This window comes from Cynara cardunculus, assembly GCF_001531365.2.
Source record: "Cynara cardunculus var. scolymus isolate 2C chromosome LG 15, CcrdV1, whole genome shotgun sequence".
Classification (NCBI taxonomy): Eukaryota; Viridiplantae; Streptophyta; class Magnoliopsida; order Asterales; family Asteraceae; genus Cynara; species Cynara cardunculus.
The window spans coordinates 4,392,752-4,408,958 of NC_037542.1; the positions used below are offsets into that span (position 1 = coordinate 4,392,752).

The window sequence follows — 16,207 nt, forward strand, 5'->3', positions numbered from 1 at the left end:
TTTCATATTTTGAATATGAATTCTTAGATTGCAAGGATCGTAAAGGAAAAAAGGTTAGGAAAAGTTATAAATAATGTGACATAATTGAAGTTTAAGTTCAATGGGGTTGCACATTCACCTTAACAGGATGATGATGTAAATTTATTCAAGTTTTTATTGTATTAATTTGCATGTATAATCTTGGATTGTCTGTATGCAGGTTATGTCGCACCACAATGCAGCGACGGAGGCGACGCCATCTCGATCACAGTGGGTTGAGTCAGTGCTGACTGACTCACCGTGTTTGGCTGCTACTCTTGAGAGGCGAGAGAGCAAAAGACCTTGGTTATTCAAATCTTCGTGGATCGTCCCGCACATGAAGAGACGGCCCAAGAAAGTGCATTTACCGATGCTCACACCGGTGCCCACACCCTCTACATCACTGGACGTTGATTAGTTGTATGACTTTGATTAGTTGCCCTTGATGTGGTTACATGTACTACGAGTAATGAAGGTTAGTAGAGAATTTTGGGGACGACTAGAAGGCGAGGTTAGTTCATTACATATTTATTAAGTTGAAAACTATAGACATGCGACTCATAGTATAACAATTAATTTGATAAACGACGTTTTCAAACGTTGGAATATCATTGTCCTTATCAAACTCAAATATTTCACCACTCAACGTTACAGACGGAGACAAAGGTGCTCTACGTTTCGGCGCTCCTAATGACATATACTCAGTAACACCATTGAGTGTATGCAACAAACCACCACTCTGAAGATATATGATAACATTATCACTACGATGTGAGTTCATATTTGTTTGAGAGAGTGTGAACAGATGATTATGTTTGCTCTAAAATAACAAGAAAATATATAGGACAAAGAATTCTGAAAATGTAGTTGAATTTCGAAAAAGAATCACCAATGACGACGAATCAAAGCGTTGGGCGAAAATAGGTACAACTTTTCAAGGAAGGTACACCTTTTTTGGATGTGGGTCCCACTTTTCAGGTAATTCGCCAAAAAACCTCATATGTCGGCGAAATAGAGGCCTCGAAAACAAAGAGAAGACATATACAAACGAGATATGCAACAACCCTCTATGCCCTACGGTAATGATTCCTCTGGCATTACAGGTGCTTCACTCTAAGACGGAACGTTCCCCTACGATGTATTTTTATATCTCACAGCTCCGACAGATCTGTGAGATATAAAATATTCTTTACCATAATGACAAGTCTGATGTAAGCATTTCCCAATCTGGCAAAATGCTTTAGTGAATTACGTGATCATTCAGGTAAATACATAAAAATTTGGTTATTTTATTAATTAGACATGTATTTTAGTAATTTGAGTAAAGTTTCCATTTTTTTATCGTCTACAAAAAAGACAAGATAAAAATATCGTAAAAATCGAAAGATTTTACATGCATTATTGATTTAATGCTTTAATAGTTGTATACTTGAAAATTTTAATATTTTATAATTGTGGTATAATAGAGAATATATTTGATTTGAATTCATTAGTCTTTTACATAAATAATATACATTACCTTATAAACTAGATTTATCAAAAATCTTAAAAACAATTTTTAATACACAAAGTACTATACATTTATGCACAAAGTCTTAAAAACAACTTATAATGCATTAAGTACTACTACTTTATGCATTCAGTCTTAAAATATCTTAGTCTACAATTGAAATAACATATAGTACAAGTTACTAGTGCACATTATTACTTTTTCTTTTCATGTTCCAAAGATACTTTTGACGCATTTCATGTATGACTTCACCCTCTCATACCTCTATGTTTTCTCCCCATCCCCCAAGGTGAGGTTCAAACTGATATTCACCATGAGTTATTAAAAGTTCTCTCATTCATGTCCCATTCAATTGCTCTAGAACTCTCGGTCTCACTCTCGATCTCTTGATTCTTTGCTCTTGGTGTAATTCGAACACATTTATGGAGTCGTTTAAATATATCGGATTTTAAACTGTCATACAATTTTTTCATTGATAGACTGTAATTAAAACCATAACTCTTATTTATTCAAATTGTATTAATATGTAAAAACCAAGTATAACTTATATCATCGTTAAATCTTATCTAATAAAGCCCATAAAACTTCAAAATCGTTAAAATTCACAACTCCACTACAGTACATAAGTACACAACTAGTCAATATTTTAAACCGGTGTAAAATACATGTGCCAAAGCCTATTAGAGAATATGGGTTTATGTGGTAATAATTTTTTGGATACTTTCCCTAAAATCACTTTTCAAATACCATATTTCGACTCTATGAATGCGTTAGGCTATACGAAATTAGTATGGGATAATCCAAAAAAAATCATACACGCTTAAGGCACAAACTCGTGTGTGTTTATATATATATATATATATATATATATATATATTCATCAGATCAACCGTTTATGTATTTATAAGGTAGATCGACGATTATGGGTGGTTAAACGATTTACATATAATCTACACGACAGTTACAACCACTTAATGATAAGATTTGAGTGAAGACTCATGAGTTCTAAACAGAATGATCAACAAAACCACTAGAAGGGCGTTGCCCCTAGAACCCTGCAAGGAGGCACAATCCCCCCAACTCCCGCCTTATAGCAATTTAAGGTGATAGATGCAACATTCGTGAGTGTACAATCTACACCTACCAACTCAAATTGTTTTCTTATCACCTAGTCGAACTCAAGTAAATTACAATTACACTAAGACGACTGATGAAACTAAAATCACCAACAAAACCACCAGTCCTACCCCCAAAAGGTAAAAAGGAGGCATAGTCGTGTAATATATGATTGTTGATGATAAAGGGGTAATTTTATGGAACGCATCTTTAAGAGTAAATTATTTTTTTCATCCCCGTGGTATGGTGCAATAGCAAATCATGTCCCTATTTTAAAAAATTAACAAAACATACCCTATGGTTGTATTTTTTAACAAGTTGGGTCCCTATAGTTACAATTTTAACGTAGGGTTCCTGAATAAATTAAAAAAGTTGGGTCCTTGTGTTGTGGTAACCAACTCACTTAAAGAAGTACAACCACACGACTGAACTCGTTAATTTCTCAAAAACAGAGACGGAATCTATTAAAAACGCCAAACCACAAGGATGAAAAATGTAATTCACTCTTATCTTTAATTCTCACCAACCAGAATTTGGTCCAAATGAATGAGCAACTTGACAACAAAGAAATTACCACAGTGAAAAGACTTTGGGCAAATTACAAGTTGAGCCCCCTTTTTTCATATTGGCCATGCAAATGCAGGCAGCAGTTTTTGGAGATATATTCAGCTATGATGCAAATGCAGGCAGCAGTTTTTGGAGATATATTCAGCTATGATGCAAATGCAGCTTAATTTGCCTTGAAGAACACTTTTTTTTACCAAAATTCAAATTAATTTGGTAGTATCATATACTTTGTATGGTAAATTAAAGCCTCTATTGACATATTCAGTCGATGCTCTCCCTGCTCACAAAATTGGAATCAACCAATAAGACATGTAATCGATGTCTTCAGCTACTCAAGCTGCAATTCTGATGTGTGCGTTATATATATATGTATGTATGTATATATAGGTTGATCAACGTAGGCTCTCATGCGACTGACTCTATCGAGTGAAAACTATATACCTGATTGTGCTAATCTGTGTGTAGTTTTCTCCCTTGGCACCTTTTAATATACCAAGTTGCATGTTTTTGAAGACCCATACCTATCATCACTTTCAGAGTTGTAAGCATCACAAACGTCATCACCGACAACATCAATACCCACACAATTCTCCATTGGAACGGACCACACGGAATATGTGCTGCATAAACTGGACTCAACACTCGAATCACCTGAACCAAACAACCATATCAAATTATTTGCATATAGAAAAGTATATCATGAATTTATAATTACTATATCATACATACCACTGAAGCTGGTGCAAGAGGAACAAAAGTCAGGGTTTTCTTTGGATTCTCTGGCTGTATATTTAGAGTCTGTTCATATATGATGTATAATTAGTGCATAACAAAATCAGAATATAAACAAGAGTATCCAAGAAGTTCATATGCTGCTAAAATGAAGGCATATGAATTAGCTAAACAAGAAGACCCTTCCATAATGCTTATAAGCAACCCTAGCAAGTTGAAAGCATTGGCCGCTAATATTCATACATCCTATGACTCAGGACACCCGAAATAGACTCTATTATCAGTGTGCTAAAATGTTGTTTTGAGCATGAAGGCTGAGAGGCCTCCTGATCAAAAAACCAACATGAAGCAGCTTTATTTCCCATTATTCCAAAATCTATGAACACAGATTTGTGAATATAAAAAGCTTGTGGAGGACGAATAAGTGTTTATACTTGCTTACCGTGCTCCGCAAAGTAAGGAGAACAGTTGAGCAACAATTTCAAAGAGGAAACATATAGCTTGAAAAGCTACTTTGAAGAAAGATAGAACCCAGCAACTATACTAGAAAGAATGGCCAGTGGATACTCAAAGCCAGCAGAAGAAACTTAAAGGAACCATATAGAATTCAAACAGATCTACATGAAAGGGATTAAGTTATAAACCTACCAGAGGTTACTGTTAACAATCACGAACTTGAAAAAATTCTAAATATATCTTAGTAAGTTACAAACCACAGCTTCAGAAGACGCCAATATGAAATTCCAAAGACTAACAACTTACTATGATTGACTTATGTTTGACTAATGCCCAATTTCTCAGTTATCAAAATTCATTATATTAACTGCTACACATGTGCAACTTGAGGTTTCATATTCTATATTTGTACAAGGATGAAGCATGTAACATGAAGATTGAAGTCAACCTTCTACAGCTGGACTTGTCCAAGTGGTTGGGACTTTCTTATAATAACCTAAAGGTCATGAGTTGAAATCCAACTCGGGTGTATCAAGTGAATTTACCAAGGGTGCATTTACCGGTGGGCATGGCAAAATTTTCAAACCCCTTCCCCCCAAATGGGTGTGGTTTCACTGAGTCTTTGAAAAAGAAAAACATCAATAAGTTTCAAACCAACGTCTCTTAAAATAATATTGAAATAAATTAACCATAAATTGCAGCACCATGTTGTCTTATGTACAGCCCAATTAATCATGCACAAGGTACGGTACAAAGGTGCAGGTGCTATGTTGCCAAAGGACCAAGTCCGAAAACAACCAAGGTATTTGGATGTCAAGACAAATGACAAAAAATGAAAGATATTCCTAACCATATATACAAAAACAAGATGGTATAGATCATCTATTACCAAATGTTTGCCACTCGAGAAATAGAAAATTATGAGCATGCATTGGAATCAGCCTGCTAACGGCTGTACACAAATATAAAATATAATATAGCCCATAGTGGAAAATCCAGTCACAAATCATGAAGAGAAAATATGAGTTTCTCCAAGAGTATAAAAGTGTAGAACAACATAGCAGAAGGTACCTGCTTGCAAAGGTCTTCAAGAAATTCAGAGTATACAATGGGCTTTATTTCATTGAATTTCGCTATGAAAGAATGCTTGATTATATCAATCATCAATTCACATATGTAAACCACAAGAGCATTCTGCAACATCCAAAGTTTAAGATATATAAGAGGAGACAATAAGAGAGAAATATTCGGTAATTACATTCTTGGTTCAAGTAAGTTGCATATGTGTGAAGATAATCACCATGTCTTCTCGTGGTTGTTAATAAGGTGAATATTATGATGATTAAAGAAAATAGACAAGTATGGAAGTGTTCCACCTGATCTAATACTTTCACCGTAACATAATAAGTAGACTCATTTCAAGACAATCTTAAACACCGAAAAGAAAATGCTAAGAACTCCAAAAGAGGTTGGTAGCACAAACAAGTTAACCTATGTCATTAATACCATTCAAAGTTTAATACTGAGAAAATACTAAAATTTTCTCCGCCGGGTTTCTGTACTAGCATACGACTGTTTGCATATAAGTTAAAACGAGGCAATTAGGTGCTGATTTATATCATGAACTTATTTGCAACTCACTTGACTGAAAAGACATGAGGTAAATTCCACCCAACAAAAGGGAAAGGATATGCCAACAATAAATGTACAGATATACAGAAAACGAACTTACGTAAAGAAAATTCTCAAACCATGGACCTTCTGCTTCCAAAATATTCTGAGCCAAGACAAAAATGAGAAAAGATGCAATATGGAACCTTTCAATTGAATCTGCAAATGGTGTAACAAAATTATCCACATCAATGCAAAATTTAAAATAAGCAGCAGCTTGGCATAATGCAACAGAAATTCGTGGAAATAGAACTGAGTCAGTTGCTATTATATGGATGCCAACAAGTTGCTGTTACTAAATTTTCCTTAACTAAAATGTGATGCAAATGATACGAGTAACAAGATACAAGATAAACTTGGAGAAATGGTGTGCAAGAAAGAGCGAATCATTGTTTATGACAGGGCTCAGCATCAATAAGAAATCGATAAGCAATTGTATGTAGGTGAAGTCATCTTTTATGCATATGCAGCATTCCCAGCAATACAATCAATTCTACTTATGAAATAAAACACCTATCAAATAATTCTTAATTTTCCATCTCACTGATCACTCATGTATGGACATATTTCTATGCCAAACAAGTGTTGGAAACTAGAGTGGAGAGTCAAAACCTTATCAGGATTGTGATTGTCAAACAAGCATGCTTGTTGATATATAGTTTTGAAGAATAAATTATATTTGAAGCAAGAATTCCAAAAAACCAAACTAATTTTCGAAGAATAACTTCTAAAAACTAACATAAGAACAGCTTCCCCTTATAACCTCCTAAAATTTCTTCATGAAGGTTTATTAGTGCCCAACACTTCTTGAGTAGATACCGTGAGAATTCTCTAGTTTTGAGGAACCATTCTATCACCACCATCAGAAATTGTCCAAGAGTTTATCAAGGATAGCGACATCTAGTAATTAAGACCGAACTAAACCAAAATGCACCCATAAAATCCCACACGGAGTAGGGACTGGGGAGGGTAAGATGTACACAAACCTTTCCTCTACCCAAAGGGATAGAAAGGCTGTTTCTATGAAGTGTGAAGACCACCAGCTTGTGAAGAAGTTTTGGGTTAGTCTAGAGAAACTCCGAAAGTTGTCTAAATTTTGAAAGATACGAAGTTTTGGAAAATTACTGAAGAGCTTAAGACAATTTTGGGAAAGGAAGAAAGGCTTGGAAAGTTAGGCAAGTAACCACAAGAAAAATAAATAAATAGGTGAGGACATTAAAAGCATAAGGGAAAGTTCAAAGACACTTTTAACTACCCCGAAAGAGCCCCCTACCTATCCTAGGATTCTAATAACCTAGTTGCTGGCTCACACTCCCCCTTCCCACCCTGTACCTCTCCAACCCCTTTCTCCGTACACAACAACCACAAGTCCTTATTAATAATATGTTACCCTCGTCCTGTGTCTCCAAGGACTCCAATACGAGGTCATGTCTAGGGAAACTTCTTAAGCTGCCATGACTCGGCTCAGTTGCTTGTCCCACATCCTCCTCGGCCTGCCCATCCTCCTCACTTCCTCGATCATTACGCTTTTGACCCTCCTCACCGGTGCCAACATTTGTCTGCAATGAACAAGCCCAAACCACCACGATCTTCCGTTTCTCAATTTATCCATGATAGGTGCTGCTCCCAACTCTGCTTGGAAGACCTCGTTCAGTATCTTATCCAACATGGTCAGTCCACAGTCCATCTAGGCATCCTTATTCTGCAACTTCAACTTCAACTTCCTCTCATGCGCCACCCTTATGCCCAACACTTTGCCCCATAGGGGTAAGCATCTACACTACCAAACTGCCAACACTGCACCCATGTTTTTGAACTTTCGTAGTGCGCTTTCACTTTGCAGTGCCGTTTGCGGTTTTGAATAATAAAATTTTGGTTCAAACCTTGCCGCACTGCATAATTTTATATGTTTTAAAATATATATAGGATAATTAGGCTGTAATATTATCGGAGTGGGGACTCAAGATGAAACAAAAGGTACGGACAAGTCCTACATCACCATCAAATTTATTTTTGAAGTTAACTTTTAAATGTATTTGGATAATTGGATTAATTATGGAACTCTACAAGTTTGTTTTAGACTAATTTTAATTGAGTATTTCGAACGTATTGTAACTTTTTATTACATGGAATCGTATTTTTCATCGAATTTTTTTTATATTTATGATTTTATAAGTATTGGATTGGAGTGCGTTAGGTACAAACAGCACAGCATTTCACGGTGTGTTTTTTTCCAGTTTGAAGCATATGCAGAGCGGTTTGTGGGTTGGAAAATGCTCAAACCGCATATGTGTGTTCCACGCTCTGCCCTACCACCCTATATAACATATCTGGTCTGATGACTAACCTGAAATCTCGTATTGTTTTCTTTTAAACCTGAAGCTTCTTAGTTGGAAATGGAATGCAACATATGCAAGTTGCCATAAATCATGATAACCACCCCAGTAACAATCATGTAAACTAAATTCTTTGGAATGATTTCTTGGGTTCAATTCTGATAGGAATACTGAACCTCGGGTATCTTGTTTAATTCAGCAGTTTATACTAAACCTCCTATTTCACAATTAAAAAAATTAATCTGTAAAGCAAACTTTCCTTAAATCTTCAAGATCTTTGTGTTTAGAATATAAACAACCTTAACGATGATCAATTTCAGGAATATGCCAAACAAACACCCATAACTGTATCATTTTAAGTTCTGAATTCTCTGGGAATTGTGGTTTTCAGGTCATAATTAATGTTTTTGTTTCTGGCCAGATGGAACTATAACTTGTGGCAAGATTACAAATTTCTATGGACCATGGATTGAGCAGACATAACCCATCAACTAAGTTGATATTGGCCTAAGACTAAGGAATATCATTTCAATTTGAAACTATTCTCTCTTTCTTGGTTTTGCTTTTCCTCTTTTCCTTTGTGTATTTGTGTTTCAGGAAGGAGGGAGGGGTAGAGGAATTGTTGTTTCATGGAACTCCTTTCCTCCATAATTGTGTGCTTCACACACTTCTACAAATGCTATTTCCATCATGAAGAAGATTAACAAAAGGAATAATGTCAAACCAACCATTTCAAACAAAAATAATAATAAATCAAATCAAACGAGTGAAGATGTACAGAGACTCACCAAAATATACCAGACTTTGTATGTTATCCTTGCTAAAACGTTTGAAAACATTGCTCTTGATCTCCGAGAAATTGTTCGAGACCAGCAAAGCAAACAATGCATTGTTGTGGGCAACTATACAGGTCGATAGAGTAATGGCCTGGGCTAACAAGATGAATGAATGGACAAGTACAACGCGTTAAGGAAACAAGAACACATTATTTGGAGGCCATAAAGAATTGAAGAAGGAGAATGGATTCATTTAAGGCCAAATTATACAAAAAAAGATATATATATATATATATATATATTATAGACTGCAGGAAAAGGATATTTGACGAAGTCACAGCTAACGCTTCATCAGAGATGAACCTCCATAACCAGTATCTCACATTTTCTGGTGAACAATTTGCAAGACCTTCAGCAGTATTGAATAGTGTTTGCAAGACATCTCCACCAAAATTTTGGCATAATTTATCAAATATCTGTCAGAAATAACAAAATTTAGGTTAATTACAAAAGCAACATGTTCTGGGAACAAAAAGACAACCTCTTGATCCTTGATCTGATATAGAAACTATATAAGTTAATAATGACTAAGCTTCCAATCAGTTTATGGCAATGTTTCAACCATTACATGAATGTCTCATGAGATTATACAAGATTTAGTGTACTGAACTTAGGATTCCAGATGGGTGGACTACAGTAGGCCTATTAGTCACTCTCAGAGCCAGAAATATGTTCTTCAAATGACAACGAGATTTCTAACATGAGTCAACCATTCCCCCTTTTCAATAACCATTTTAATCCATCTTAAAATCAGATATCCAGAAAGGGGGACCCGGATAGTTGATTGTAGCATCATAATATTTTTTTGAGTAACATTCTTCCACAAAGTTTCTTGTCATCACTGAAAGTTGGCTATCTCACCTTGAAAATATATCCTAGTTTCAATGAAGAAAATGGTCAATAGCAACCAACAAAACATAAGCTCTCATTGAAGTAAATCTAAGTCAATAGGAAAAAGTAAACCATGGATGTTCACTGAAGTCAGCAATCATATCCTTACCTCCAATACATTATACACCACATAGAGTTTGATTGTTCCTTGACCTCGAATCATGTGATAAATCAGGCTGATATCTAAGCAGCAAAACAATGGAGAGAAAACAACGTAGTATAAGGTTAGGAATGCACCCCAGACAAAAGCACAAAACCTAAACTGAAAGAATTGATTAAGGACTAGATTCCCTTACTAAACCTGTCTGTTGTAATAGAATAACTCCAGAAGCCAGCATAAGAAAACAACCAAAGTCAGAAAGCTCTGCTGCTGAAAGCATCTTAAACTGCCTGTCAAAAACATAAAAGGTTGCTTTGTAGCATCACAACTATTTAACACTTTCTTTTGTCATTATATGACTGATAGAAATACAAGAATATCAAAAATGAAGAAATGCAGTAAATATGTCAACCCTCGAGAATGAGAATGCTGGCCTCCACAGCTTCTAAGTCAAGTTGGTGAAAACCAATTACCTTTTTGGAGATAATAGAATATACCTTGTTTTCAGAAGCCTCCAAGAGGTGGTGAGAATCCTAATTGGCATGACCGTTAACAGTGACAGGAACGAATCCAAGCAGACAAAGAAGCCAACATCTATGAGCTGCAAAAGAGTTGTCATTGATGAAATACTGATACAAGTAGATACATAGCAAATAATTGCAATTCAAAGACAGCCTAGCCATCACTAATCAAGAGATGGATGAATTTACTTTCAGCTCTCTTCTTTAAATATGCAACACTTTCTGCAAGATTCACACCGTGGAAAAGTTGCAGTAGGAAACCGAAAGATACCTAGTCTATATGGTGAAGCAAAGGAAAGAGAATTCTTCAAGGCATATGAACCACTGTGGTCATTCTTTATCTCTTAGAATTTTATTTTCCCTGGTCAGGAGCCTCAGAACCAGAAGACAACCGTCTCTATATAACATTAATCACTCTGCTCCAACTCCAAACATACATTTTGCCATACGATATTTGACATATTAGAATAACTCAAGTTTCAAATGTCAATGCTCCCAAGTGACATACAGATGTATAGAAATAGTCATTGCAAGAGAAAGTGGGTATGAGAGATACTGTTGTCATAGTACCATGTTAGTCACAGGGTGCTGCATGAGTGCATGCTAACCGGACAAAATATAACAGAGGATCAACGGAAAGAAGCTATGCTGTGGATAAATATGATGCATACTTGCATTCTGTATGCATATGTGTCCATATACTGATATACACATACATAAATATGTGATGAGAGGCCATGAAAGAAAATGATGGCTGCAAACACTTAGCTTTGGTGATTCTTAGTTAGAAGCAATTGTCTGGACAATGTTATATACACTTGTGTGATGTGTTATAAATCACCTCAAAAGCTCCTACCAGTCCTTAAAAATACTACAGTATATAATTTTTTGGTGATTCTTAGTTAGAAGCAACTGTCTGGACAGAAATTAGATGCAAAAAGGTCCCCTAGAATTCTAAACTCCCTCTGTCCCCAATCTCCACAATTTGCAACGAGGGCCCGCCAAAGGAAATACATCACAACCTCCAGGCTCCAACCACCAAACTTATACCCTTGAGATCTCATCCAATGAAACCTTACAGGTTGGGCTGCTAGGCACATGGAGCTCTTGGAAATACCAAAATGCCAGTCAAGCCACTGAGTTGAGCAATGTTCGATTCTATACCTGATATGGTGTTGTAACTTGTAACTTATATCATTCCACATGACGTCCTATAAACGATAGAGAAATTCATGTAGCAGTTGTGTGGATCCCAAATTCTATTGCCTATCAATATATGGAAGCAAAAGCTTACACTGCATGCTTGTAAGCTTTCTTCACTATAGCTGGGACACTGGGAAGGCTTGCAAACATGTATTCTTAGTCTTTCCCCAAAAGTAACCAGGCAGCTTTGGTGGTACAAAGCAGAAGGTTCAACTGTTGTTACATATCAGGCAAAACCCCTAAAGATGAACTGTGTACCTTGGCTGAGTGGGAACTGAATCTCTTAGTAACCCATGCTACAGAACTCACTGCAACAGAAGTTCACTCTAACTACTTGGGCTATTCCACCATTATGCTCCATTTATTAGAAGATGTTGCACAAAAACACAATTAATCATCAGTGAAGTCTTGGCTTTACATAGTATCTTCTCCCATTTGAATTACAATCTTATCACCAATATGGTTCTTGATGATTGGTTGAGGCTGATTAAAGCATACAAGATGCTTTAACATGAAAATCTTTCGGAGCTACTTATAACAAAGTCTCCATGCAGATTCAGAAACTGAAGAACTACAGTTAAAATGTTAAATCCCAACCTGGATGATCTCCCTCCATATGTGGCATTATGCTCAATTCGGTTACTTGATTATATCCTCTGGATCCAACCACTACAACTATCTTCAGGATGCCACCACTACTATCCCACAACAAAGAATGGTTTTTATGGAAGATGTCCGAAAAGTCCGATTATCATTAACTTAGGGGCCAAAAAGCTATTTTACTATTTTTAACAGAAAGAAATAGATAATTCATTTCATTTAAGGAATAAATAAATGATCACATAGAATCAAATAAGTCGATGCACGACATGATACATATTCATGTTTCCATATAAGGATTAGGATTATCATAAAGAAAGCTATATTACCAATTCACAACGCCATGGCATGCGAAAAATAGTGTCGTATACTCTTTCCCGGTCTTTCTCATTGGCAAGGGTTGTTGTCATCCTTAACGAATTTCCACCATACATTTCTTCCATGAAGTATTTAACTGGGGACCTCTCGAACAAAAACTTGTCTGACACAAATTTAGCAGCGCAACTGGTGAGAGGAAGAAAACAAATGTACAACTGTTCGGTGTTCTAGAAACTCCTTTCTACAATTCAAGTGGCAGACAAAATTGTATATCTTCACAACAGTGATAATTCAAACACAAATATATCCTGTCAAACTTATATGTCATCAACAAATATGCCACTTGCTAACAGTTAACAGAATCCTAGAATGTTAAACAAGCAGCCCACAAGTTTTATAGAAAGCAGGAAATAACTGAAAATGAACTAACATGTTGCAGATTCAGGTACTAACTCCAGAGCAATTATGTTGATGATCCGGCACTGAACTTGCACAAGGCATCGACAACTAGAACACATGATTTTGTTTATTCCAAGAAATCCAAAAATACATAATCTAATATACGAGAGTTCATATTCAAGGAACTTATTAAGCACATTAATTAGTTGGATAACTGATCTAGACAAGCATGAAGCTAAATAGCGCTACCATTTTGGTCAGCTAATGAGAACAATCATATATCAATCTATTTGGTGATGCCTACCACCTAATGTGATAACCTGTACTAAATTTAGTGATGTCTCAGAGTGAATTCAAACATCTATGATTTAAGCATGATCATAATATCTATTGGGTTATAAAATGAACTGAAGGATCAACATTAGATCCAGGGGTGTTGGCCCTTCTTCAACTTTAACAAAATGTCTAATTAAAAGTTCTTTAGCAGTTTGCACTAGGAATAAGTTCCACATTCTTTTGATAATGATGTAAGCGCTCAAAGAGTTCCAGTATAAAATGCAAAATGCAATAAAGAATTCAGCATGTTGAGTAGTCCAATAGGATCAGGATCCAAATAAAATATTTATGTATTTTAAGTTCTATCTTTTTGTTCATAAACGCACAGGCCTTGAACTGGCATTAAATTTCAGATGTTTCAACTCTATTTTATGCAGAAAGAAATATTTTAAAAGCTGTTGATACAACATCAAAACTTACATTAAAACGAAGTAATAGATGTGTCTCAAGTAAAGACTATGGAGCATATTAGGGCCTATTCTTAAGTACAATAAGTTTTGATTCACTTGGTATCAACCCAAAGGTTCTAGTTTCACATGGAATCAAACCAAAAAGTGCTAGTTTTACAAGGTTCAATTTTTATTGATTGCCCTATTTCACCAAAAATAATAGTGCAGTATCTTCTGTTGTGGACTTAAATGTAAGCTGCTCGTAAATGAGGTCACTCATGATGGAGATTGGTGAGAACTTGAAGGGGATAAACATCTCTCACTCCTGTTCCTAATGAATCAAGTTTCCAGATATGTTGGTCAATGGTCACCTAACCTCCACACAAGATGAGGCATCCACTTTTCTTTAGGAGGACATCCTGACATGAACGAGACATTTACATTTATCTCATATCTACAATCTTAATCTTGCAAAGTATTGATAGGCACTTTGAAAGTCAGACGTTTCTAAAGATTATAGATATGTTGGTTCAGTTCCCTCTCCATTGAAAGGCTGGATAAACTTTTTGAACGACAATTTATTTCCTTTCTTAATCATGTTAAAATGCTAGCTCCCCTTTCCATAGTAGTTCTAGATCCTAATTCGTAAGGCCTACAAATCAACAAACTGTCATATTTTCTTTCTGGTAGATTTCTAGTTCCCCAGAAGGCCAAGCCAAAAGTTCCTTTGTATCATATTTTGTGTACTTAATTAGAATGCAAACCCCCAGGATAGGTCCATTATATGGAATTCTACTTCAGTAATGTCAGGTTTGCTTCTTTAGGGGCTCCAATATCAACCAAGACCAAAAATTAAAATATTCAAATGATCATTAGAAAGAGATTTCAATTTCAGCAGGGGGGGAGAGGGAGGGAGGAGGAATGTAGAAGAAGCTCACGATTTGGATCTTTTTCTGCCATCAGTCGTTTCCAATCCAATGATTGATCCTTTTCCAGTTTCCTGCCAACATGATGCCCATTCACGTTCATCTCAGCCGTTTGTTTCATCATTAATTCAGTGTCGAATTCCTTGGCCGTGACACAACCAGTCCAACTGCTATCATCCACCTCCTTGACATTCTCATCAATCCGATACATTGGTATTGCCTCCTCCCCGGAGCTGCCAACTCCAACACTAGCAACACTACTCCTCTGCCTCAACTCAGGTGTCTCCCTAACCGAACTAATCACCGGGTAAACCCTTTTCTCCTGCGGCGGCACAAACGCTTCCTCATACACCACCGCCGTCGTCGTCTCAACACTACGGCAATTACTATTAATAATAAAACCATTAGAATTACCACACTTATTCAAATCCAGTTCATCGCTAGCCTTCTTTTTCTTCTTTGAGCCCTTGTGTTTGCGTTTCCTTCGGTTAGACTTGGTGGCAACAACGCCCTCCCCTTGATTAATTGGAGGGCCGGAATCCGATCTAAGTAAGAAAGTTTCATCGTCGTCGAAAAAAGAGTCGGTGGTGGCGAGAACCTCGAAGGATAGCTTACGGCCGCCGGATCTCAGGTCCGTCATTGGTGGTCGTTTTAGGGTGAGATGAGAGCACAGAATTCAGGGTAAATAGCAAGATTTTGACATGATCATGATCATGATCTTGTGTAGTGCAGTGCAGTGCCGTCCATTGGGGCAAAAAAATTCGAAATTTTGGGTCTGATTGATACAATCTGGCCACCGAATTTTCGTGAATGCCAAGTGTTTGAGAGAATGATTGCGAATGGAAAGTTGTTACGCAACGAGAAAATACGTTTTGCAGTTTGGTTGGTTCCAAACGCTAATCGCCCTCCGACTCATTGTCCCCCTAATTATTATATTGCTTCAGAGTAAAATACTGATGTTCAAAGTTTTTACGAGATTTATGAGATAATATTGTTATCTATATGTGTACTATTTTATAAAATATTTGGCTAAAACTTTTAAAAGTTTTAGAAATTCTTAAACCCGTTCATTCCTAAACAATTTCATCCTCATCTGATTTCATTTCATATTTAAATTCGTGTAACTAACTGTAGATAAACACAATTAAATACAAGATAAACATCTCTTTTTAAATAAAAAAAATCTAAAATATAATTAGTATAATCATTAAATTCTAACAGAATACTTAATTATTATCTTTATAAAATTTATAATATTAAATCAAAAATAAATTGTTTTATT

The 16,207-nt window shown here is 36.0% G+C and overlaps 1 protein-coding gene across 3 annotated transcripts; it reads right to left on the reverse strand.

Annotated features, from left to right (window-relative positions):
• Nucleotides 1–3,338: 3,338 nt before the first annotated feature.
• LOC112527787 (protein POLLEN DEFECTIVE IN GUIDANCE 1) lies at nt 3,339–15,802 on the reverse strand. 3 transcript variants are annotated; one of them, XM_025138589.1, is made up of 12 exons: nt 14,938–15,802; nt 12,887–13,038; nt 10,731–10,834; nt 10,435–10,523; nt 10,243–10,316; nt 9,508–9,658; nt 9,195–9,362; nt 6,132–6,229; nt 5,471–5,593; nt 3,941–4,009; nt 3,653–3,862; nt 3,339–3,556 (listed from the first exon to the last, which is right to left on the reverse strand). In XM_025138589.1, exons 1-11 carry the CDS (start codon nt 15,563–15,565, stop codon nt 3,662–3,664), a joined length of 1,857 nt encoding a protein of 618 aa, XP_024994357.1. In that variant the 5' UTR covers nt 15,566–15,802; the 3' UTR covers nt 3,339–3,556; nt 3,653–3,661. The 3 variants fall into 3 exon arrangements, with proteins under 3 accessions (XP_024994357.1, XP_024994358.1, XP_024994356.1); XM_025138590.1 differs by having other exon boundaries at nt 3,340–3,488; XM_025138588.1 differs by having other exon boundaries at nt 3,340–3,862.
• Between the last annotated feature and the right edge of the window lie 405 nt (nt 15,803–16,207).

Bases quoted from the DNA above. Each gene is read 5' to 3' on its own strand.
- LOC112527787 (XM_025138589.1), bottom strand. From the start codon at position 15,565: ATGACGGACCTGAGATCCGGCGGCCGTAAGCTATCCTTCGAGGTTCTC. The intron at 9,363-9,507 runs ATATCCTTTTCC...AACGCGTTGTAC, and splicing joins GTTAGCTGTGACTTCGTCAA to TTGTCCATTCATTCATCTTG. The intron at 3,863-3,940 runs GTATGTATGATA...TGTTTGGTTCAG, and splicing joins CTCTTGCACCAGCTTCAGTG to GTGATTCGAGTGTTGAGTCC.